Source organism: Anser brachyrhynchus (assembly GCF_964034855.1).
Source record: "Anser brachyrhynchus genome assembly, chromosome: 1".
Lineage (NCBI taxonomy): Eukaryota > Metazoa > Chordata > Aves > Anseriformes > Anatidae > Anser > Anser brachyrhynchus.
Genome location: NC_137694.1, coordinates 99,996,269 through 100,022,419, shown reverse-complemented (window position 1 = coordinate 100,022,419; position 26,151 = coordinate 99,996,269). Strand labels below are relative to the sequence as shown.

Sequence of the window (26,151 nt, the reverse complement as noted above, 5' to 3'; positions counted from 1 at the left end):
AGACTCCCTGACTGGGCCACACCACTCCCTTGAATAAACTAACATCTAGAACGCTACCTACAAAAGGAACATTAAAGATGACCATAAATACATTTTTTTTTTTCCAAAATAGCACAGGAAGTACAGACAATAAACATGACACTAAGGAGACCTGGAATTTGTTGGAAACCTTGGTTGCAGAACCGAGTGCTACAGTGCTTCTGATGAAGCACTGATAAAGGAAGTACACCAGCCAGAAAAAAAACTCAGTCTTGCCCTGCAAAGCTTCAAGCTTGGTGACAGGTTTGCCAAATCTCTGAACTACACAGCAGTTGAATGCACACTGGCAGGCCAAAAACAAGAGGCCAGAACCGCTTCCAGAACAGTTTGAGGCAGCATAGCCTAAAGCATTTGCATTTTCACAGCATGCTGGATGACGTACAACACTACAAAGGCAAGCATACCTATCTAGCGTGGGCTCATATGCTGCAGCTCAGAGGGCTGGCACAGGACTCGCCACTGCTCTGACTGGATCCCCTCTGCAAAGGAAATAGAGCAAACCTTGCATCATATGTTGACAGGTCTCTGAACACGAAGGAGGAAATTGGAAGTTGTGGTATCAAAGTGTTATTTTTCTGCCTTTAAAAACAGAAGGCAGAAAGAAAGCTTTTGTGCCTTGTTAGAATATCCACATAAAACCCTGCAGTTCTCTAAACATTCACACATGGCTAAGTTAAAGAACCAAGCTGAAAAACAAGAACTGGCAATCAAAATTATGAAGAGCACTATAAACACTCTCGTGTCTTCCTATTTGGGCAGAAGTTAAATTGTATTAGTGTGCAATCAAGTGCCAAAACTCCCCATCTGAACACCAGCTACACAGCTTCATCTACAACCCCTTAGAAGTGCCACTGCACTGTTACATAAAGAAGGACTTACAGGAGAAGGAGGCAAAAAGGTGGCAGAGGTTCCTATTCCAGGTTAGGAACAGACTACGTACCAGCCCAGGACTGAACTGTCTCAATGACACAACGGGATTACGTGAAGGAGAAGCCAGCAACCGCTAGTGAAGAGGCAGGACTTGTGAGCTGGCAGGTGTCAGAGCTTAGCCCCGCTTCCACAAGCAAGATCATTCTTCCATCTGCACTTCATCTTGGTCCCTCTTTCTCTCCGGATCTCCCAGCCTGCTTTGGCAATCAACACGTCTGAGTCAGAGCCAGCAGCAGAAGAGATCAAGGCTCTCACCTTTCTCAGCATACTGATTTGGGACACTGCCAAAGCACGGGTGAGCATCTTGGTCTCACAAACAGCGCACTTTAAGGCTACGCAAAGAGCACGTCCTTGGCTGCGCCTGGACTTCCTCTTTACCAAATGACTAGAGCATTTAACTCTGTAAAAAGATGCAATTAAAAGCATACACTGATCATTTCAGAAGTTTCTGCTATTTAAGGATTCAGATTAAAAGACACTGCTGACATTTGTATCATCTCCTTTCATTCATTTAATCATTTTAAGGACTTGCCTGAGGATAAGTGCTTTTTAATTTAAAAAGAGCCTTGGTTTTAGTGCTACTTCAGAGCAACGTGATTTCCAGAAATGAAAGAGTAGTTTTTTCAACCTTGTGGTGGAACTGCCTAAGCCAGTGATTTCCAATTTCCAGTCCACAGGCCTCAGAAGTCCCTGAATTACTTTTAAAGAAGCTCCGTGAAAAATAATTAAGAAACACCAAAGTGTCAGCAGTCTTAAATTTACTGTGGAAGGATTTAATATCTTCAGTGGAAAGTCTGTAGGGGGCCTGCAAAATTCACAGAGATTTAAAAGCTCATGTCTTTCTCTCTCTATATATATTTTAACACACCAATAATTGAACAGCATGCCACAAATAGGAAGTGGGAATAAGCTAGGGATAGAACTCCTCTCAGCTTTCCCTGCCCCAGGATCTCAAAAGCTTCACTGTGCCTCGCAAGGCAAATTCTAAACACCCTTCCTCCCAAGCCCACCAGGATTAGGAAAACAACCAAACACAAATACAATGTTTACCCAGGTTAAGTATTGGTGACAGAAGACCTGACTCCCTCTCAAACCTAGTCAGAGATCAGACTAAACAGACTAAACCTAGAGAACAGATGCTATTCCTCCAAAGGGCCTCCAGTCCACTGAGCTGCTGCTTGCAAAGAGTAGAGATTTTACTTACGGGAATCAGTGCACATGAACCACTATGTGACCTATAAATCCAAGTCACTATGTTAACTACTTCCATATTTTTCTTTTAATAAAAGCATTTGAGCGCACAGAACTTTATTTTGGTCAAATAAAGAGAAACAATCATGTGCAAACTGGAAACAATTATTCTGAGTCCGACGACACATCTAGCAGTTAAATCACCTGAAAGAAAAGGAAATCAGACTCTGTAAAATGAAGAGAGTGGTGAGGAGAGCAATGATGATGTGGCTTGCTAGTGGAAAAACACTGCAAATTTATTGTCTACAAAACATGGGAAGATTAGAGAGTGTGTGTACATAAGGGCAGGGAAGAAGGAAAGGGAACTAGTGGGTCATAAAGTAAATATATTTAATCCATAATCTTTGCTATCCAGTAGATCTGTCTATGATAACTCCCAGGCTTGTCTTCTGAAGGTGTTCAGAGGACGGACCAGCTAGACTGACTGTTCCAACAGAATTTGCCAAGCTGAATGCCATCTTGATTAATAACAGAAGACAGGATTGTTTCAGTTCCCACCACAGCTAATTACCATCCCATCACACAAAATATTTCATGTAACAGTAAATTCATTGTTAATAACCCCCCTAAACCATATCCAGTAAAACATGGAAAGATGCCAGACACCAGTGACATGATGCCTCCCAGTCGCCTTCCATTCCCAGCCACTAAAGAGACATCCCAAAAGCAAAGCACTCAACCACAGCAAGAGTAACTCATCCCTGAGCAAGTTTCTTCTGACACCTTCACTTTTTACACAGCATGGTTACTTATCACATCATCTTTACCCCTGAGAAAAATTAGACCACCTCTGTGGAGAACATTGCCACACAGGAGCATGCCCTCTGTAGCTGGGGGACTGGTATAAAATAGTTTTTGTAGTAGGTGATGGCAGGTGGAGAGTTACTAGACTTACTGCTGTTGTCACGGGCCTGTAGTAGGGCAGCATCCACTCAATTTTTTTTTTTTGGTTGTGTTTTGTTTTTCAATAGGCATAACAACCTGCTTGATTTCTTCTGTTTCTATGCCCTCAGGATATTTACTTCTGGGTGTTTCTCCCAAAACTCACGGTTCTTGCTATATCCATCAGCTAGAATGCTGGTAAGGTCTTTCAACAACACATTGAACAGGAAACTTTTAGGACCGAACTGCAATGAAACTGAAGCCAGCCTTGTAAATTAGTTTGCAAAAGCTGACCAGAGGTGTTTACATGGAAACATACATAAAAAAACATGAGGTTTCAGTGGCAAAGAGTGAATGCAGTGATCATTAAAAGAGCAAGAAAACCTGGGAACTATGCAATGATATGTAGAACCACCTAAAACTATGAGGTCAACTATGCTTGCTTTGTAATTAAGATCCAGCTAATGAAGGGAAGTTCTTAAAGTAACAGCTCATGTTTCTTCTGTGCATCAAGGTTGCTCTGATCATAATTCCGTGTATAAGCATATGTTTAAAGCTTAGCTGTATTGATGATACACTGGTTTGGACTAAGACAAAATCTTGAGGGAAGACAGATATTGGCAGCTGATAAAGTATCTGTGACTCCCACTTCCCGCCAATCCATTTGGCATTATGTTTGGAAAAAATGATATCAAGTTCACAATTTAACATTACTCAATGAGGACGAAGTTACTGGACTTCAGACTTTGGTATTATACCTGAGAGTTAAGAACCCCACTGTTAACAAAGCAGATCACAACTCAGCTTTGTTATTTCATGCTTTCTGCAGAATATAATGCAGTGTCTGCAGCAGCTGCACTCACGTTTTCAAGTTCTAGCTGTAGTATCAGAAGAGATGAGTGACTGTTTCTTTTAAGGAACAGTTAAGGATCTGAAAGTATTACAGAAAGACAGACCATGCTGAGTCTTGACTATATTTCTGGTTCTTCTCCTAGATAAGAACTCCAGTAAAGCATTGGGAAGTCTCAGTCAGCATCTAAATCACTACACACGAAATAAAAAAACAACATGTGACCAAATAACAACCTTTTTTTCCTATAAAAGGTCCCCCCACCCAGCTGAAGCAAGCAGTAGGACTGGTCTTTACTCACACATCCTGCCAACTTTCAGGTAGAAGCATTTCTTAACTAAATGTGTAGCAATGTGTCTTGCAGCATAATTAGTTTATGTACTTATGCCCACCCAAAATATTTTTCCACCCGAACAGGAATAAGGACCAGACCAAGGCATTATATTCCGAGCTGCAACTATGTTAGAAACCTTCATCACTTCCACAAGGAAAGTAGAAGTCCTTGTATTCTTTAGTATAAGCATATTCTTAAGATAAAATGTATGAAATACGTGGGAATCAGAAGCTCACCTCAAGAAATTAAAATTGGGACTCTACTTTATCTGTTTGTATTGCCACATTTGAAACCACTTTTCCACATAAGTGGCTGCACACATCTGACGCACATTCTGCAACTGCTTTCCCAAGAAAGGGACTTAAAACTTCTCCCATAAATGTTAAGAAAAAAAAAAAGCAGCCAAATAGTGAGGTAATCAAAGTGAAGGAATGTCACACAGCAATTCCATACAGCTTTTTTATACCTGTTGCCTTGCTTACATACCTTACAGACTCTTGAAGTTGAACTATGTCTAAGTTACAGTGCAAGTAACTTTGGGCAAACAGCATCTGTCATGAAGCCCCTGAACACCCTTAGCAACCTATGCTAGCAAGTGTAATTCTTTCCTTCATTTTAAATTTTTCATTACACTTCAGATTTGTTTTGTGCCTTATATTCAGATATGATCCAAACAGTATGCCTCATCAAGGAGGGACTAAACTATATTAGTTTATGACTGGTTCCACATAGTTCAAAGAACAGCATAATTGGCTCAAACAAGCATTGAAAAAATTCACTGACAAGGTTTTATTAGTGTCATTACAGATGCTGAGTGATGGTGTACTCCCACACCTTCCTGTATTTCATCTTCTGAATGAGTAAGAAATGTTATGTCAAGAAACAGAGTTAAGCCATGCTAAGCATGTAATCACATCCGTATCCTATCTGGAGCCAGACACTGCTCATTTGACTTATTTCTAAAGATTCAGAAAGAACTTGCCTTACTTAAGCTATGTGCCCAAGTACATGCTTTCCCTCAGAACATTTGTGCAGATGGGCTGGTTAAAGAGTAGCTTCCTGCATCACGATATTCTAATCATGCTGCAACTGCATCAAGAATAACTTTGTTTTAACTTAAGGCAAAGTATTCTTCAAGAAACTTGATTACACTAATTTCATCTACACTAATTCTTATTCCATCTTCCCTTTAGTTAGTAATAGTTCCAAGCTAGAGAGAAACAACACCCTAGGTAATTATTCATATCACTGTGCAAGGCACATGTAACCCAACTTTCCACAAAGCCTTTTTCAGCTTTGCAAATAGGACCTCCCTTTTAACTCCAAAAGGTTTAAAGAAGCCTTTTAAAAGAGACATAGTCACAACACATTGCCATTCTTCAATTTCTTTTTCGGATTCAGATTGGATTTGAGCAACCTTGAAATTCAGGTTCACTGGCAAATGCAAGTCTCCTTCACCTACATATATTGAGAGCTATAAACATTTTTTAACACTTGTACACTCTTTAGGCATCTGATCCAGATGTGAGATTGTCTAATGTTGCTACACACTAAACACAAGACACCATTTTAATAACGTATGGATACATGTTCTTCAAAAGGTAGCGAGCACTTTTCTAGTAATCAGTAGGTGTCAAGAACCTACTTTCAGTTCAAAGTAAAGTTGTAAGTATTCCAAGACTTATCAGCTCACTTTATTCCTCCCTCTAACTCTCTTGAAGGTGCACTAGAAATGCAAGACTAATGCAGCCTGCAATTCATACAATTAGCCTAACCCCATATCCTTCAGGTAAGTTTGGTCTTTGGGTAATTCTATAGATACTGGAACAAAACGTTTCTCTGCTTTAGCTATCATCATGCCACTCTAAAGATATCAACCACTGCTACAGAACACATCCAAGAATCTTCCAAATTCATTAAGCTTGTAGCAAATAATCCAAACACAGTTTAATGCAGTAACAGCTCCAACAAGTTAATGAGTAACAGCAGCAGGTAGTAGAGGAACAAAAGAATCAGCAAGATAGTCAAATCAAATACCCTGCAAAGTTGAACAACAGTGGCCCACAAGACTTAGGCTAATTTTACACTGATGACACACAGAGACAATTTTCCACCTACAAGCAACCTGGAGGGTTTTCTTTCCAGTGTCAGCTTATCCCACAGGTCTAGCACCAGTTCACTAAAGCCTGTGTGAAAACTGACTGCCATGTGGAAAGTCTCACTCATACAAACTTCAGCATTTGGTACAACTCCTCTCAAAGAAATTCTGTGAGCTAAACTATGTTTGCATTTTGAATTCAAAGATCAGACGTGAAGGCTTTACCAGGGCATATCAGTAGGGCTACACACAGTTCACTGTAGAAGTTTTTAAGAGGAAAAAAAAACAACACTGCAAGATGAGGGAAAAGAACTACAAAGTAGTATGGAAGTCAATAGATCAGAAACATCCAGAGATGAAAAAGCACAAGTTCCACATGGAAAGCAGAAAGTCTGCAGGGAATCTTATGGGGTAGGGAAAGCATAGAGTTTAAGTTCAGTACATTGTCAAGACCCTTCATCTGATACAGACTGAAGACAAAACCAATTTTCACCCTGTGGTATTGTTACTTTTAAGAACGTAGAAATATTTTTGTTACAAATACGCTAGCAACACAAAAACCACAAGCCAACTGAGGAAGCTTGTAGGAAGGAACAGGGAAACAAGCAATCAATTGGAACAGTCAGTCCATTGCAGAGGCACTGACAGACTAACAGGGGTTCTCTTCCTCTAGCCAGATGCTGCCTGTGAGGCACTGAGAGCCCATGATTACCCAAATTCACATCACACACACCAAATACATTACTTACACCTTTGTGTCTGTCCTTCAGAACTTGACAATAAATCAGACAAATGACTAACACCAGCCATGGCACCTCCCTTCAGACTTACTCTAGCACATCCCAGTGACACATTACGTAACCTGGCACCAATAAAGGAACACAGAAAGCAATCAGCCACCCAAGCAGGAGCCAGTGGTATAAATCTGAACCTACCCACAGACTGAAAGACAACAAGCTTCACATCTAATTCCCTAGTGTTTTCTGTGCTTCACATCTGTGCAGGCATAGGAGTTTGTATCAGCCAGGGGGTGATCCTCATTGGTAAAGTTCGGGAATCAAAGATCAAATAATTTGAGAATTATAAAAAACAAATCTGTACACCTGTTCCGTTCCTCCCCCCCAAAAAAAAATATTCTGAATTTGCTCTGTGGTTTGCAAAAATACTTCAGTCTACTTTTGCCATGGGAAATACAAGTTAATCCATTACAAAGCAAACAAATAAAAAAGGCGTTACAGGACAGTTGAACCACACTACCCAACCCTCTCGGAGTACAGAGCACTCATTGTAGTTGCTGTTTGCTCCAAAACATGGCCATCACTGGAAGGAAAAAAGTAAGTATTGTTTCCTTGCTCTCTCAACTTCAGCGAGCATACATATCATCTTGCCAGTCAGCCAGAACATCAAGTTCTAAGCAGTGCTTAATTTTAAAGGATAAATAAGTTAAATCATGGATGGAAAAAGAGGAAAAACGGTACAAGGAAACTGAAACCTACGAGGCCTTTGCCATTCATCATCTTAGCAAGCAAGTACAGAATTCCCAGCTGACAGGACTGGGCATATGAAGTTTTTTTGGTCACCTTACAAAGTTTCTTACTACTGCCATCAATCCCTTGGCTGACAGAAGACGTCTTCAGTCTCACAGCTCAAGACTGGAAGTCGTAGATTACCAGAAGATATTGGTCAGCAGCAGGAGGGATGCTTTTAAATCTCCCCCTCTTCCCTCCTGCAGCTGGTATGTTCCCACGGTGGCAGTAATCCAGCATTACTAAGCCTACTTGAATTTACTGCCATCAAGTTTTTGACAAGTTAGAATAGAGTAAAATGAACTTTTGTCAGATTCAAGCTGTACCTTATCCCTTTGGCAAGGTATGAAGATACACGTATTGTGTCATCTCCACACACAGCTTTGGGAACGGACAAGAAGACAAGGCAAAGCAGGAAGTACGGACGGACTTGCCAGCAGGTCACATCACTAGGTTCGCAGGTCTCTGAATTTATGCTATTATGTTGGGCTCTGTTTCTATCATCAAAGCATTTTGTTTCTATCACTGACATTGCAAGCACTTTGAATCTCGTAGGAACACAGACCTGAAAGGCAGAGCCTTGCCCCAACACCTAACACAGACACATGCTGAAGACAAAGTCAAGGCAAGATGACATACCACGAGCAGTCGCAGCCTACCAGCTTTTTAGGTGACAGCTCCTACACCCAGAGGCATCAGTGAGCACCTATATCTCTGCAACCCTTCCTCCACCAAGGCACCACCCGTAGAACACCACCCTAGGCCACTACAGCCAGGCAGTGCCGGACCGCAGCAGCACCTGTGACAGCAGCCACCACCACCTCCCAGCCCGGCACGCAAAAATCCCTCCCTCCCTCCCTCCCTCACCTGCAGGAGCACGGCCAGCAGGACGCACAGGTACACCTGGTAGGGCCCCATCTGCCCCACCAGCGGGAACGCCTCCTCCACCTCCATCCCGCCGCGCCGCGTAGCGCCCGGCCGGGGCGAGCAGCGGCAGCAGTGGTAGAAGCAGCGGCAGAAGCAGTGGTAGAAGCAGCAGCAGCAGCAGGAGGAGGAGGAGCAGAAGGCGCTCACGCACATGCGCCGAGGAGGGGAGCGGCCATGGCGGCTGCTGCGAGTGTTGGCGCACGCGCGCCTCCGGGAGTTAGGTGGGGATGGGGGAGTGGGAAGGGAAGGGAAGGGAAGGGAAGGGAAGGGAAAGGAAAGGAAGGAAGGGAAGGGGCTCGGGCTCCTCCGGCTGCCATTAGCCTGCCCGCGGGAGGGAGGCGGGGAGGGGCGTGTGAGGGTTCAGGTCTGTGAGGGAGTCTGAGGGGTCCATGAGGGGGTGTGTGGGGTGTGAGGGGTCCGTGAGGGGAGCATGAGGGTGGCAGTGTGGAGGATGCCTTGGGTGGCTGGGTTGCCTCCAGCAAGCAGACACAGTGCTGGGGAGGTGGGTGCTGCCTGTGAGGCACAGCAGCTCTGGTCCCAGCTTTCTAGAAGCGGATGAGGGAAGGGCGATACTGCTGGACCCCTTGAGACCAAGACAGACCTGTCTGCATGCTGGCTTAGTGGGGAGACTGCTCTGGGTCCCTGCGAATAGGGTGGCTCCCGATTTTCTAGCAGCCTCCACGCAGCAGTTTAGCTCTGATGCAGTTTCTTCATAAGAGCAAAAGCTCAGTTACAGTCTGTGCTCAGTGGGTTTGCATCTTCACTGAACAGTTAGCCCTGTGCCTGAGAAGCTGTACCCACACAGAGCACGCTGCTTAAGGCCTGTAAATTTATGCAGGGCGCCTGTATCTTGACATGCCTCAACTATGGGATATTCTGTAATTATACTTCATAGCATACCCACTGTTATGTGTGTCTTCATGAACTGTAGTACTTGTGCTGTGTTTTGTGGAAAGTATTTATTTAGAGAGCCTGCATTGTGAACATGTGGGAGAAGTTCTCATTTAGAAGTAATGAGGCTGATTTGTGAAGGAAAGTGAACTCTACTGAGTGAGAAGGGAAGGGAGATAGATACATTTGTGTAGTACTTGAGAATATTCATGCAAAGTGGCCATGAACTATCCATTTTCATTCCAAATTCAAAATAAGTTCTGAGAACATGCAACAACCTAGGTTGTTGAGGCTTTTTATCCTGGCGATACCAAGAAGCGGCAGTGACATCTTCATGCCTGTTGTGGTTTTTGTTCTGGAAACAACAGCTGGAAAAAAAAGGAAGAGAGCTGTGTTGTGAGGTGTGACCTTTAGTGCCATGCCAGGAGCCTGGGAAATAATATCATTTCCTTGCCATAAAAATCTCAGCAAATTGACAAGCGTCAAAGCAATTTGCTCTTACTATGAAATTCACCTTTGCCCTAAGCATTTCTTTTCATATTTGAGGCTTAGTACAGACTGATTAAAGGCAAAACAGCAAAGGATTTCTGAAATGTCAGGACCTTTTGGGTGTTCATCCAACCGCACTTGCCTCATTTTATTACTTGGCTAAGATGCAGAGGAGGTGTTCTGGTGCTCAGGATGCTCAATGTTCCTCCACCCTTCGCACCCTCCCAGTCAATCCAGTTGCACTCTGTGCCAATTGCAGCTTTAACCTAGCTTGTCCAGCACTGGGGAGGGCTGCTGCCTTTGCTGTGAACTCTCAGCCCACGTTGACTGCCTGCGTGGTGGTTTTACTCCGTATTTCACATGCTGCCTTGCAGCCACCCAAGCCACAGGCTCTGCCTCCCTCTTGGGCAGTGGTTAGGACAGGCTGTACTCACCTCCATTCACTGCTGCCTTCCAGATAATGCTCCTGCTCCGCTCCTGCACAGCTCAGCTGGGATAGCATCGCCAGCTCCTGCAGCCTCTGGTCCTGACTGTGCCAAAATTACCGTGTTTGCTTCAGGCATACCCATACCTGCAAAAGGCATTGTCCTATGCCTGGGGAAAACAGCTGTGGGGGAATCCATCTCCTACCGGACCATGAAATGGCTGAGGGACTGGACCATCTCTCATCTGAGGAAAGGCTGCAGGAGCTGGGACTGCTCAGGCTGGAGCAGTCGAGGCTCAGGGAGAACTTATCAATATGTACAAATACCTGATGGGAGGGAACAAAGAAGAGGGGGCCAGACTCTTCTCAGTGGTGGCAGTGACATGACTAAAAGCAATGTGCATAAATTAGGAAAACAAACAAAAACAAAACCCCGCAAACTTCAATCTGAACACAAAACTGTTATTTTTAACTTGAGGGTGTTCAAACGCTGGGTCAGGTTGCCCAGACATGCTACGGAGTCTCCATCTGTGGAGACATTCAACACCTGACTGGGCACGGTCCTGGACAACCAGCTCTAGCTGATTGAGATGGGTTGGCCTAGATGATCTCCACAGGACACTTCCAACCTCAGCTATGCTGTGATTCTGTGGTTTTCGTTGTCTTTGTCTCACCTGTTGCTGCTGTGGCTGTGGCCACACTTCTGACCCAGTACTGTGTCCGAATTCAGCTGGGAGCTGGTGTTACGCAGCTGGACTAGGGGCCCAGATCTATATAAGCAATAGGAGGCTGTATGATTGCAGTCATGAGAGGCTGTATGGTGTCACAGTATTGGGTTCAGCTACCACAGGTGGTTTGTTCACTTGCTCATTCAGAAGCTCTCTCCTGTTGCTCCAGGGCAGAATGCATGGTGTCACATGCTTCATCTCTTGCATGGTTCCGGTGGTGTCCATGTCCCAGATAAGGCTGAGCCTCTCATATTCCCGCTTTGTTCTAAAACTTACAGACCTTGGTCACAGCAACAAAAATGAGTGACTTTAGTAGGAATTTGGCTTTTTTTTTTTTTTAACTAAACCCAGCAGATTTCTGACCTGAGTGTTGGCAGAAAGGTGATGTTTAGTGTCAGTGTGAAGGATGGGACTTGGCAGGAGTGGGTGCAGAGAGCTTACATGTGGGACACAGACCAGAGGTGTAAAGCAAGGAATCAATCTGAGTTTAGGGAGAGGAGAGGAAGAACAGCCTGTGTGAAGTGAAATACGTATTAACTGTCACCCTAAACCCCAAACACTCAGGTCACCTCATGTCACGTTCTACAAAGACCATATGGTGAACTTAGAGGAAAACAGGCTTTTTCATCTTGCTGATTTTCACTGACAATGAAAGGTGTCTGCCCCGTGAGCCCACTGGTTTTGGAAAGGATTGGATGCAATGTTCAGAAGTTTCACCATTTTACTGGCATAATGATAGCGCTGCACTCCACTTGGCCAATGGTCTCGCCTCACTGGAGCCCTCAGAGCTTCCCAGAGTATTATTGTCTGTGGAGTTCATTAATGTGCGATTTGCTCCCTCCTCCTCCTCATTAATAACCATGTCAAATAAGAATAGTCTGAACAATCCTGTCTGCGGGGAATTTTTCTTTTAATGAGACTGAATCAGCCTTCTCACTCAGACATAAATATGGTATCCCCAAGGTTTTACCACATCGCTCCCAACCTCCTCCTGTTACTACTGCTTCATTGCTGTTGCACTTCAGATGCTTACATGTCAAATTCATGTGGGCACCCCAAAACAGAGACAGCCTCATGGTTTCTTTTCAGCCTTTCTCAAGTAATTTTCATGTATGTTCAGCCCCTTTGTCTGTGTGCAATGATGGCCCAGAGCATTTAAAGCACTAGATCTATGTAAATGCAAAGGGATAATCCTAAAATAAATTTCTTTCTAAAAAACAGTTAAATCAGATTTCTTAAAGCTAAAATCTCGTTCTGGTTCATTGGCATTGTGTTTCTACATTTGTTGTATTAATTCATAATGGAATGGATTCTGACATGGCTGTTAATTTTGCATTGGAGACACAATCAGTAATAGTTTGAAAGAAGACCTTAAAAAACTATTGATGGTCTCACCCTCTAGCTGGGAATTTCTGACCCATTCTAAGGGTGGCCACACAGATCCTTGATTCAGCGTTTGGCACAGCTTGAGATCTAGAGCAGATCTGTTCCTGATGGTGGAAGTGTTCAGCTTGTCCACCAGTGGCTTAACAAGTTGCTGTGAAACTCCTTAGCCCAGGCTGCTATGGATGCCAGAAGATCAAGTGGGTTCAAGTGAAGGCTGTTCAAGTGCACAGAAGGAAAATCCATTGAGATCTATCAAATGCAAAGAGGAAGCACCTCTGGCTCCAGAAAGTCTCCCTGAGACATAAATTGTTTAGCACTGATATCTGGAAGGAATTCTTACTCTCTCTCCTTATACTTTTGCCTAAGCATCAGCTTTTGGCCACAGCAAGAGATGGGATTTGGGGCAGAAGGACCTTTGGATGCTGCACAGAGGCTTCCATGATGTTGCACTTCAGCAGGTTCCTGTCCCCTCCTGGCCTCTACCCCCTTAACTCACAGAAGGTTTCCACCACATCAGCTAAACTGGGTGCTGCATGATTGAGCTTTGACTGAGGCAATGAGAATGACAGCTGCGGGGAGAAGTGGTGGAAATCTCTACCATAAGAAAATAAAAGGGTTATGGTTCATGAATACAGCTACTGTTAAGCCCAGGGCTAACGAGGTTTCCTCCCTGGACAAAAATTATGCAGAGGTTCTTTTTCTCTCCTAGCTCGGTCTGATCCACAGCAAAATGACAGGAGCAGTCTGAGAGGTTGTTTGGCACCTGCCAGAATGCTTATCTTTGCTGGCCTCCTCTTACAGAAAATGAAGATTTTTCCAACCAGACTAATCAGCTGCACATTGCAGCTGGCTTGCCCCATAATACTATGCAAAGCTAGCATATGGCTCATTACAATACACCCTGACTAAGTGTTCAGCCAAACAATCCACCAAGGCATTTTTGTTTCTCTGATGTGCCCTTTGCACTTTTTGCAAACAAAGCAACAAACAATTCCTTTAGAGGCACTTTCCGATCTTAGATGAGGCTTGAGGATGCTGAATTTCAGGCTGTGCTGTGAATGATATTACAAGCTGATTCCCTGTCCCTTGCAAGATGGACAGTTGTCTGTTGCAAACCAGCTCCTGTTCAGGTTCCAGAAGGACTTGAGCTTCCCCACCCATCACGTGTCTCTGACAGTGGCTGGTTGCTCTCAAAATGACTCTCCTGGTCATGTCCTAAGGCACACACCTGTGTCTAACATCCTTCTTGGTCAATGGTGTCTGTAAGTATGGCCCTGATCCGACTCAGTTTCCCATCACTTAGACTTGGCCTGCATTGTCCACCCTGTGGTGGGAACTCTGTTTTCACCACTAACGCCTTCAGGGGTTTCAGGCTGAGAAAAAGAGTTTCTGAACCACAATTCTATGCTTAAGGCATACTAAAAACTTAGATGTTAAAAGAAAAGGAAAGAAAAGGAAAGAAAAGGAAAGAAAAGGAAAGAAAAGGAAAGAAAAGGAAAGAAAAGAAAAGAAAAGAGAAGAGAAGAGAAGAGAAGAGAAGAGAAGAGAAGAGAAGAGAAGAGAAGAGAAGAGAAGAGAAGAGAAGAGAAGAGAAGAGAAGAGAAGAGAAGAGAAGAGAAGAGAAGAGAAGAGAAGAGAAGAGAAGAGAAGAGAGAGAGAAAGAGAAAGAGAGAAAGAAAAAGAGAGAAAGAGAGAGAGAGAGAGAGAGAGAGAGAGAAAGAAAGAAAGAAAGAAAGAAAGAAAGAAAGAAAGAAAGAAAGAAAGAAAGAAAGAAAGAAAGAAAGAAAGAAAGAAAAACAGCATTGTCCTAAGAGGCAAGATCAGACACTGTTGTCACCCAACAGAGACTGAGGCACAGATAATACCATTGAGCATACAGGTGAGTGCTTCTGTCTCAGAATGGTTCTCTTGAACTGTTGTGCCATGCTGCCTTTGAGAACCCCTGGGCTCTTTGTAGGCTCTTTTCTTTAGAAGTGCAATCATCGTTTGGCTGAAGTAGTGCTCATCGTCTTGACATTTCAACACTTCATTTTCTGCCTTATCATCAGCATACAGAAGACTTGTCTGGACCATGTCTCCTGCTCTTGATACTGCCGAAGATCCCACAGAAGTACATAGAAGCATTTACAGGTGGTTTGTCTGGCAGAAGCAAGGGCACCCTGGATTTGGGAGCAGAGAGGGTATGTGACAAGTAGTAAAAAAGACCTTAACAAGGACTATTGCAAGGATTTCAACAACTATTCCCACCCCAGACTGCCATGTAGTGAAGTACTGCTACTCTGCCCAGTGTATCTGGCTCCCATTAAATTTCCTAGTCACTGCTGCTACCAAATTACCACAGGATCAACAACTCCAAACTGCAAAATAAGGCCTTTTGTCCTCTCCTGCCCTCACAAAATAAGTGAGTCTGCTTAGAGAAAAAAACTAAGAAATGAAGGTGTAAGACAGGCAGACATCGGACAGGTGCTCCTGAGTGTCAGGTAGAAGCTCACAATCAAAACTGGCAGAAATCTGGAGGCCTCAGATATCACTGTGGCAGCAACATGGAAAGTCTCACGAGACCCTGCCTGTCTGATCTGATGCTACAGGGACTGCCGGGCTCTGGCTGGTGCTAACTGGGCCATCCAAGGTATGATCTACTGAACTGTGTAGACGTACCTTAGGGTTCTGCACAAAAAGAGAAAGCAGCCATGGGTGATGGGATTCTGTTTATTCAATGTTTATTTCTAAACATTGGAGGTAGGGGATGCTCATTATGTCAATTATTGGGATGTAACAGATGTTATCTGTAGGCAGCAATAGGGCACTTCTCCAGCAAACAGGTATGCACCTTGAGGGAGTTCCCAAGACAAAGAGGTCTTGTGGATTTTCTTTCCCCAAAGAGCTGTAGTTCTCAAAGAGATCTTAGGATACTAGTTTGTATTTACCCACAAACCTCATAGGAGTTGATCCTTGCCTCAGAAATTGAGCCTAATACAAGACTCGAAGTCAATGAGAGCAATGAGGGGCAGTGAAAGAGGAAGGCAGTAACGTGAATCTAAATGAATACATCAGTTAGCTGGATGCAAAAGCATGGAGGCAATAAGTTTTTACCACTGAGATAAACAGTACAAGGTAAATAAGATAAACTGACACTGAACTAGTTGCCTCTTATAGCTAATATGTGCTGCCAGATTTCCATAGGCACTCAGGTGGAAAGAGGTCCCAAGGAAGGCTTCGAAATGGAGTGGATTTGGACTATCTGGAGTTTCTCTAGCAGAGACAACGGCTGGGGCTGTTGTATCCTGGATGTGAATGCACAGACAGTGTGACAGCTTACATTTCAGTGCCCTGACAGCAGGAAAGGTGCTTGACCAGCAACATCCCAAGGACCTCGATGGCTATTCCCTCCCGATGCGTGCCAAGCCACCAAAGTGGCATTAGGACTCACTGAAGCAGACCTCAGAGAAAGACACAGAATGAAGCAAGATGATGGGCCTTATCAGAAAAGCGAATAAAAGCCTATTGTTGATGTATGGGGAAGGAGGAGTGCAGTAAGCAACAAGCTGATAAATGTCCCCAGTGCGGTGAAATGCAGGTGGAGGTGACCCGAGAACAGGGAATCAGGGCAGAACTAGCATTTTATTTTATTTATTTTTCTTTCAGTGTGCAGGGTGGCCTTGGGGCTGGCCGGGGGCAGGAGGGAACAGCTCCGGAGCCCTCGGGCCTTGAGGCTGCCCGCAGGCTGGGGACAAAGGCCGGCGCGCTGCCGGTCGAGGCCGCCAGGGGGAGGCCGAGCGCCGCCTCAGCCTCCGGGGGAGGCCTCCTCACGCACCCGGCCTCCCTGCGGGGTGGAGGCCGGCGCCCGGCTTCCGAAGATGGTGGAGGGCTGCTTCGGTGTGAGCACGGCAGAATCTGGGGTGCTGCGGCCTGGGTTAAGCTTTGTCAAAACGTGAAGGCTGTCCTGGGAGATGTTTCCGGGGAAAGATGCACACATCTGCCGTTCGGACTCGTGAGGGTCTAGTTCGTAATTGCTACTGCCACTGATCGCTGTGCCATCGTCGTATACCGCAACAGACGTGGAGCTGTAACACAAAGCTAAAGCCCAAGAACATTTCTGCTAGCAGAGCTGAGAGAAGCAGCTGCTTTATAGAGGATTAGCTTCCTTGATGTGGCAATGCTAAGTACCAAGCTTACCGTAGAGAGAGCTTGCACATGATGGCCGTATTTTCCAGGCTGCTGGGGAGCATTAGATCACAATAACAAGTGCAGAATAGCTGCAGATTTTATGATGGCAAAGTCTAGGGTAGGGGCAGAGAGAGAATGTGGCTGTTCCAAGTCTAAGTCACATAACTGAATTCCTGGGAGTCAACGCATGCGGTGTTTTTATACCTACTTAAGCCTCTGGATTATAGCACAGAAGCAAATTTGTCTTCTTTAAGTTATCTTAGGCTGAATGGGAGAAAGTGTTCCAGAAAACTGAAATGGTGAAATCCAAGTCTTGTGCAGGAAATTCAAATACATTTTCTTTAATAATAATAATAAAAAAAATCTGGAAGATATTGAAATCTGAGGGAGTCACCAGCCCCTAAATCAGTTTGCTCAGTCCAGAGCTGACCATTTGGGACAATCCTATTTAGTGCTGTTGCTGTAAATGAAATGAAAGCTGGAGAGAACTTTTGCTGCCCAAGGTTGTAGTGGTGCTGAGGTAAAGCTATGCATAGCCTTCATACCCACAGACCCCTCAGTGAAGGCTGCAAGCAGCACTCCAGGAGACCTGTGTGGAAACAACAGGGGAAGTTTGCTGAACATGAGAACGTTCACACAAGTGTCTCTGGTGGATTCTGGTGACAAGCAACAAGTAGGAACTGACATCAACTCCAAGCCCCAGCAGGCAGCAGCGATAGAGAACTTCCCTTCTGCTGTCTCCCCTGCTGCCACTTGGGGCCTGAGGCCTCCACTTGAAGCCTGCATTCATTCTTCATCACTTCGCTCCTTGTTGACTCAAACCGCCAAAGAGGACATCTGGTAGCAAAAGGAGCTGGTGCTTTTTCTGAGGCAGAAAGACAGTATCTTTATTAGCAGCCGCACTTAGACTTCTGACTAATTTCATCTAGGCCACTGAACAGTTGGAGGATGACAGCAACTCCATTGAGTTTTGAGGGTACAAGTGCACCTAAAGGCTTCAGCTGTATGAACATGTTTGGCTAGTGAGTGACAGATCTGCCATCGGGTACGAAGTCAGGGATGACATTCTAAGAGGAGCTGGCATCTGTGATCGGTTCATTGGTCATGACACCTGAGGCAGGACTTTGCATAAGTCTCAGACCCTATTTCCAATGCCTTTAATGATTGCAGTCACCAAAATGAATTGTGTTGAGCGGACAGAGGCTCCATTAGAACGGATAAAGGAAAGACAAGTGTGAAGAGCTGTGTTACTCTCTGCTGAGGCTGGGATATTCATCCTAACCCCAGGGTGGGCTACAGAAAGGTCTCCAAACTTCTCAGCAGAGATTAACTTCCTCATTGCCTCATAGTTTATTTTTAAGATCCATATGTATGGTTATCTGAAACTGAATCCCATCCCAGATTACCTGATCTCCTAAGGATGGAGCAAGAATTCGGGAATCAGGATAGGAGGTGTAGGGAAATGGAGGCCACAGGCTAAACTGATTTCCTAAGCTTTATGAGATAGCCGAGGAAGTCAGCAACAGTGCTAGAAGGAAATGTTAAGAAGTCTTTTTCCATGTGCAGCTGTGAAGCTGCATTATCCCTGGTCTTGTTGCAAAGTGAGAATGCAGCAAACAGAGAAAGAGATAGGATATTTGATGAGGAAGGACCAGAGCACAGCATGGCCTGAGCTGGTACCCTTCCTGCACGAGGGGGACCAATGACAGGAAACCCAAGGAGGTCAGGCAGTAGGACAACAGAGGTCTAGGAGCCTAAAGTAAGGTCTCTACAGGGATGTGGATTTTAAATAATTTGTGAAATGCACAGGAAGCCAGAAGGGTTTTAAACAGGGATTGTAAGGACAAACACATTGCTCAAGGAAAGAGGATCCTGATTCATTTGATGATTCAGATGCATTTTGCATGTTTTCTATACTGAGAGGAAAAAGCAACCCAATTTATTGGGCTTGTCTTGTTTTGCTTCCTGTGTAATGTGTTTCTAAGGATTTTTTTTTTTTTTTTGAGCTGAAAAAGACTCATGGGACAAGAATGGAGCACAGTGCTGTGATGCTAACACACCATAGCATTTCTAGTACCCTGAATCAAGTATCTCCACATGGCACAGTGTGGACCAACCAGCTAATTCAAAGCCAGTTTACAACTCTTAACCTTGACAGCCACTTGTGTGTCTGACTACATTCTGGGCTTTCTACAGGGGCCTTTTCTTTTTGTTACTTCGCTGAATATTTTTTCCTAACTGAAAACTTTATGTCACTTCAACCCTGTCTAGCCCAGGTTACAGTAATGGGAGAGGGGAAGCTACCAGTGTTTGCTTTCTGTACCAGAAACAATAATGTTGGAAGTACTAATGAAGAGTAGGAAGGGTGTTTTTATAGAAAACATGTTGCCTGCATTTGAGCTGAGAATGCTAAAAAAAAACATGATTGCCAGCTCCAAACTTGACAAGTTGCTGCCAAAACAGAAGCATTGCCAATAAAAGCAAGGAGGGATTTGTTAAGAATACAGGCAGGAGACTGCCTTTGCTCCTTGCGAGTGGAAAATAGTTGGAAGTGATTTGTCCACTTAGAACATCTTTATCAAATGTGCCATATGTACTTCAGCTCAAACTTAATATTTGCTAGTAAAGAAAGAGGAAGAAAAGTGACAAAAAACCAAAATAAATGTATATATATCTATGTAGAATAAAAAGGAGAAAGTCAAAATGGAAGTGGAGAGTCCTTTCTTTGTCAGTCATGTGCTGCTAGAATTACAAACAGTCAAGAAATGGGACTCCAGGATTTGGCCATGGGGAGAAGACAAGAACTAGCCATCAGTTAGCATGGATAAGCTCCTGGGACAGGGAAGGCAGCAACAGAGAAGAAATTATCAGAGATAGAACTGAACAGCCCCTTCTTCAAAACCTGCTCTGATTTATTATTCTGAGCAGAGTCCTGTGTTCTCCTCTGGCATATTCTGCCCCATCTTGACCACTGGTTAAGCTATATGCCAATTACAAAAAGAGGAACCACACTCCATAATTCAAATGATCTAGATTTTCAGCTATTTGAAAGTCAGTTTTGAGAGCTGTGATTAAAGCCAGATCAGTTCAATGCAGAAAAGGCAGCACCTGAGGAAGTCGGTTGCTAGGTTTTGGGTTGAGATCAAGCTTTTCCCTAAGCCAGGGGAAGCTGTGGATTTTCATCCCTTCTGCCAGAACATGCCTGCTGCTGCCCCATCCATCCATCATTACTGCCTTTAAGCATGATTGCTTTAAGTAAACTCATTAATAGCTGATTTCTTTGGAGTTCCAGTTGGGCTTATTGAAAGAGTTTATATTCCGTTTCCAATTATCTGTAAATAAAACATAACAGCTACAGACACCAAAGGAGGGGGAAGGTAGAAATGGAAGAGAGAATAGTCAAGGGAGCTTTTTGGATTCAATTAAAAGAAGTTGGTCCTTAATTCATGCTATACCAAAACCATGTGAAGCTTGGGGATTATTATTTTTTTAATTGAAGTTTCTTGAAGTGTCTTTAATTTGCTCTTTAAAGTTTAGCCCATTTCACGTCGACTGAACATCCTCATCCCATAGCCAGTACTTCCTAAAACATATGTATTTACCTAGCGTCAATATCAGATTATCCAAGTAGCACCAGACAGGCAGTTTCACCTCTCAGCCTCCATTTCCCCCAGCCCCCAAAAGGGAATAGATTATCCCTCTTGCCTACATGCCTGGATTTTCAAGAACCTGCATATTTCCTTATTTTTGGATCTGATCTAAAAGCTACTTGTGGTCAATGCAAAGACTTCAACAGATTTCCCTGGGCTTTACCTCAGGTTAATAAATATACTCTGAAGTATATTACTCAGACAAATAACACTGGAAACACAGTGTTAATACCAGGGCTTCTTCAGTCGGTTCTTTGGCTGGCAATATTCCCACAGAAGACAGACTGAGCGAAAACCAAGTGTAGAGCTCCAGATTTCATCCATTGTTTTCTAAAACAACGGATGTGTAATGCAAATTGTACTGCTTTGTTAGGACTGAAGTGCATCGACTCAAAAGGGTTTATTCCCAGAGAAATTTCATGGTAAGCAAGACACATTGTACCCAGACGGTGGGGCTAATGTCCCAAGAAGTTTAATGGCCACAGGAGATCTGGCTTTTTGTTACACCCTAGGTAGTGCAAGCCTGAAGAGAGCATCCCTGGTGAGCAGCACTATCCTTATTTCAGAAGCAGGGAAGAGGAGAGAATAAAAGCTCAAAGCCAAGCTCCTGGCAGACAACAGGAAACCTCCTGTTAGCCTCAGAGGTGCCCAGATTTAGCTAATGAATCAGTGGCACAGGCAGGAAACTGACCCAAACCTCGCATGAATGACAGTAGCTCTACACATTGGCCCCATGACTCTGCTCCTTTTAGCTTTGTCTAAACTCCTTGAATTCATTTAGTAGGGTTGATTAATGGTTATTAGCCTTGGCCATTCATCAGTGCTGATGCTGGGAAGCAGTGCAGAGACACTTCTGGCCTTTTAGGTCCCGTTTGGTTTAATGCTGCTTTCTGCTGAGGTCTCTCTGATTAGTGTTCAAGACCCTGACAGGAGTCTTTCTGTGGTGAAGATCCAGCACAAGTTGATACTGGGAAAAAAAAAATCCAGCCAAACAGAAATCCTGCAATGTTTCCTCAGTATCTCGCAGGCTATGAGGGTTTACCTCTTAACAAGATAGCTGTGATGAACAGATGCGCCCTGACCTAAAAATTCTCAGCATTTTGATCAGTGTATTAACACAACACTTAAATTGTCAAAATTATTTACACCTCTGAACACATTTATTTTGCTAAGCAGTTGGAAGGAGTGTGCTGAATGCCTGAACAAAGGCACCGACCTGTATGAGAGACTCAACTGGCTCCTTGGATCATGCATCCCGGGATGGTGCTTGTCAAAGCAGGACAGCTCCACAAGTGTGGATTGCCACCTTGAAGTCACACCAGCCAGGACAGACATTTCTTTCTTCCCAGCCTGGAAGAGGTGAGCCATATGTAGAGAATGCCCTGCTAGCTTTCAGAGGTGCTGCTCATCCAAGCACAACATGTCAGAAGGGTAAGTAAGGAAAGCCAAGCATGAAGCTTCTTACAGCTGGGCAAAAAGGGCAGTATTTGTGGTCAGATAAGGGACCACGAGGTTTCAGGGCACATCTCTGTGACATGTTAATCAGCAAGTTCCTCTTCAGATCCTGTTACAAAAAACACGCCAGGGTATTCATCCTCAGGGGCTGTCTCTGGGGGCAGAGGCTGAGGATTTCAGTTTCTGGAGCCCAGGAAGTCTTCAAGAAGCTGCCAACATCATGTTTCTGTCTGGAAATACACCAAAACCAGTGGTCCAATTTGGAGAGGGTCCAGGGAGCAAGGAAGGAATGAGTAACAGTGATTCACTATTACACAGACCTGGGATGCTGACTCCTTCCACTGGTGGGTAGTTTAGATACCAGGGATCAAAGACATCATCTCCAACAGGAGGGATTTACACACATACCTGCTTGGCACTAACAAAATAACTGCTAAACAAAGTGAAGTCTCCAGCCTTTGAAACCTGTGCCTGTATTAGTTTGGGGCTCAGGGCTCACAGTTCCTTGGGCCTTGTTAACATTGGAGGATCCAACAAATGACTGGTGTTCTGATGTAGCCTTGAAGCAGTCAATTTAACAGTCTTAAAATGGGAACGAAGAACTGGGGAAACTTGTATGTCAGTCTACATGCATATAGTTTAATGCTGGCTGCAGTATCATAGTAAGGAGACATCTTCGTTCCTAAGCAGATGAATTCTGTTTCATAAATGTAGCCCTTTCTGGTTCTTGCCAAGCAAGCATGTGGCAGTATAGAAGATAACCTGCAATCCTGTGAGATCCCTGTGAAGAAAGAGTGAGACTACACAAAGACAGAAACTTGTAAAAACAGTGCAGAGATGCTCTTATTGCCAGCCTCAAAGCTATGTGCCCAAGCCTGTGAAGAAATGTCCCTGTTTGGGTACTAACAGTTGGCCAAGGGGTGCGTGAACAAAAAAGTTAGTCTTTTCCTCCAGTGAGATGAAAAAGGGGTAAGTGGCGAGATACACTTGCCATGCAATTCCCTTACCTGCCTGTAATGTAAGGAAACATGCAATGTATTTGGTGAGTACAGTGACCCTGGGGAAATGAGAGCTGCTGTTGGGGAATGTTACAACATGTTTGTACTTATATAATATAGAAGAAACATACTTAGAGCAACAACCAAGAAGTCTGCCATGGACACTCATTAAAGATCCCTGCGAGTGCCCCCACCTCTGAAGTGCAAGGACTCCAGTTTGTTCAGACACAGAGCTAGGCCTATGGAAGGAGCAGCAAGGGCTGCTGAACTGAACCAAAGACAGCACCAAAACAATGGCTGCTAGAGCAGAACCAGTGCCTGTGCCAAAGACAATAATTTTCATGAAGCAGGAAAGCCAGTTAATAAATCAGAATCCAGCATACCCCACAGAAACAATTCAGGAGACTGGAGGATAACAAAGTTCATGAATAGGGATGGAAGATGGAGAAACAGCCCCATTTCTCCCTGCAGCAGGGTATCTTCTGCAGAAGGAAGGCATAGCTGCTTAAGGAGTGGTAAAGTTATTGACACAGACTTCCAGTGAAGAGGATTTCTACAGTGTGATAACAGAGCCTAGGAGATTCACACATACAAGGCACATCTCTGAAGACTGCTAGCCATTCAGCTACCATTGCAGTTACTCTGCTCTAGGATCAATGACCAATTTGATTTCTGCTGGACTGCAGACCTAGCTGTCATGTAATACCAACCAAAATGATAAGCAGGAAAATCAGCTGAGAAAAATACATCCGTATGCTGATGACATGCATTGGCCAGCATGAGGCAAATGCAATTCATAGGAAATACATTGTTCTGTCCTTACTGAAAAGTACAAAGAACAGCAACCTATTATGTGATCGAAACAGTTAAATGCTTCCTACTCTCAGGAAGGATTCAAAGGAAGACACGACCATGCCTCAGGAAAGTAGAGAGCAAAACCACAACAGCATGAAGAATATCAATGTGTGCACTTTACCTAAAGCAAGCTTATCTGGGTTCCAGCATCTCCCTGAAGGTTGTAGACATGATGACCTCCTTGTCTCTCCAGACAAATCACAGCAATACTTGGCCATTTCTCCTGACAAGAACCAGGGAACTGACCGTCTTTTATTGACATGGAGTTGACAAGACAGGACACATCTGAGAGTACCAGTAGGACAGCTGTGCAGGAGCAGCAGGAGAGGGCAAGCAAGGAGCTGAGGGTGGCCACAACACAGGTGGGACAGCACCTTCACCAGCAAAGCACAGCCCCGCAGTGCTTGAGCAGGCCAGAGCAGTGGCAGTTCAGTGACAGCCAGACAAGGTGAGGTGATGTGTCAGTGCAAGACCCCATCCAAGGAGTCCCATCAGGAACAGCAGAAGACAGGATCAGTGCTGGTCAAAGGACCCAGATCAGTGCTTCTCGGGGCAATTAAGGCCAATTGGTGCCCTCAGGGCAATTAAGGCCAATTATTGCTGTCAGGGCTCTCTCTAATAGCATCTAGAAACAACACCCCTGTTAAGCAGTGAGTGTTTCAAACTTTCAGTTTGAAAACCTCATGAAATGAAAGATGCTATTGCTCGGTTTATAATACAGAACTGTGGTGGAATGCCAGAACATCCCCACCACATGGTGAGGGTGAAGAGATTATTGGAAATCTTATCCAGCACTCTATCAAAATAGTCCCAGAAAGTGAAAGCCCTGCAGGGCTAAAATAAAGTTAGGTGTTGACCCCTTTGTGCCACTTGTGCTGCCTTGACTGTCAAGCCTGCAAAGAAGAACAGATCAGCTTCTACAGCTATCTATAGAAGCTTATGGCAACTTGAAGAGGAAAAGTTAGTGGCAAGACAAGCCCTGGTCATATAGCGAAAATAGATTGTGGCCTGCCACTGACATGCCTAGAGTTCATGATCATACATGGCATTAAAATGATAATTTCTGCAAATGACTGGACCCTTAGAAACTGAGATATATTAAGGATGTGATGGGAATTCAGGAAATTATGAGAAGGGACAAGCAGATTCTGCCTACACCAGTAAGAAGTGTACAAGCCCTTGTATTGGATCACAAACAGTGGGTACATCTACTGTGTTTCATGCATAAATTTGGATATACACTTAAAATTATCTCATGTGCTTTAAATCAAAATTATCTCATGTCATCAGCACACACCTAAGCATCACCTGCCTTTAGTGCATGCAATGGGAGGCACACTGTTCCCAGCCTGAGGCTGCCACCCTGATTTTTGTGTACCCTCACAGTGATACCACATGGACAGGTCTGGGCAGATAAATCTTCTGTTGGATCCTTATGGTGCCACACACTTCAGGAGCCCCTGGAGCTTGTAGGTGGCCCAGGGCTGGAGCATCCTTGTAATGGCATGATTAGAGGAGTCACAGGCTGGTGGTGTACGCCCGTGGAGCACAGTGAGGGGAATGTGCCAAAGTTTTTGCTCATTTCTTGAAAGTACGTAGCCTTAACGAAAAAGCACCATAAGAGTAGCCAATGAGATGCAGAAAGGCTTTTGAAAGGAAATCACATGGAAGACAACAAACCTGAAAAGCTGAAATTTGTGGCAATTCTTAAGAGATCCCTAAACTGGTGATGGCTGGGAAGATCCCTTTCTGCTCATTGTGTCTTTGCATTCTTCCCTAGCCAGCTGCTGCTGGCCACTACTGCAGGCAGGACACTGGCTTTGAACTACATCTCATTTGATCTCGGATGACTCTGCTTGTCAAATGTGTGAACTGAACAAAAAGTGTAGCAGTTAGCAACAGAAAGAGCTTTAAAAAACCCAACCCATCTCCAGAAAGGGCCAGAGGGGCTGCTTGTTTTCCAGTGATAGGATCATGAAAAGTCACACAAACAAGGAAAATGGCACCGAAGGGAATGGAAGAAAATCAGCAGAGAGCACACCCAAAGAAACAAGAGTCATGTACAGAAATGGGAGAACTTAGTTGATTCTGCTATCAGCTTGCATGATGTTGGGAAGAAAAAGCTGTGGGAGCAGCAAGGAATGCAAAATGGAATCAGCAAGAAGAGAGAAAGTGTGCCCTAAGAACAGAAACAGTGCAAACAATGGGTAAGAGAGGGATTGGAAGATTGGCAAACTCAAAAAAGCAGCAAAAAATGTTCTTCCTAGACTG

At 44.3% G+C, this 26,151-nt stretch overlaps 1 protein-coding gene and 1 long non-coding RNA gene across 3 annotated transcripts in view; both read right to left on the bottom strand.

Annotated features, from left to right (window-relative positions):
- Positions 1-9,090, bottom strand: part of SLC22A15 (solute carrier family 22 member 15) — a 41,360-nt gene extending 32,270 nt beyond the window's left edge. Inside the window, exon 1 of the mRNA XM_080599739.1 lies at positions 8,778-9,090. Within this exon, the coding sequence (XP_080455865.1) occupies positions 8,778-8,990 (213 nt within the window). The 5' untranslated portion in view covers positions 8,991-9,090. The remainder of the gene's footprint in view (positions 1-8,777) is intronic.
- Positions 9,091-15,782: 6,692 nt separating this feature from the next.
- LOC308179607 lies at positions 15,783-25,756 on the bottom strand. Of its 2 annotated transcripts, XR_013940440.1 has the most exons (3): positions 24,002-25,756; positions 23,035-23,084; positions 15,783-22,808 (listed from the first exon to the last, which is right to left on the bottom strand). It is a non-coding gene; the product is annotated as an uncharacterized lncRNA (long non-coding RNA). The 2 variants fall into 2 exon arrangements; XR_013940441.1 differs by lacking the exon at positions 23,035-23,084.
- Between the last annotated feature and the right edge of the window lie 395 nt (positions 25,757-26,151).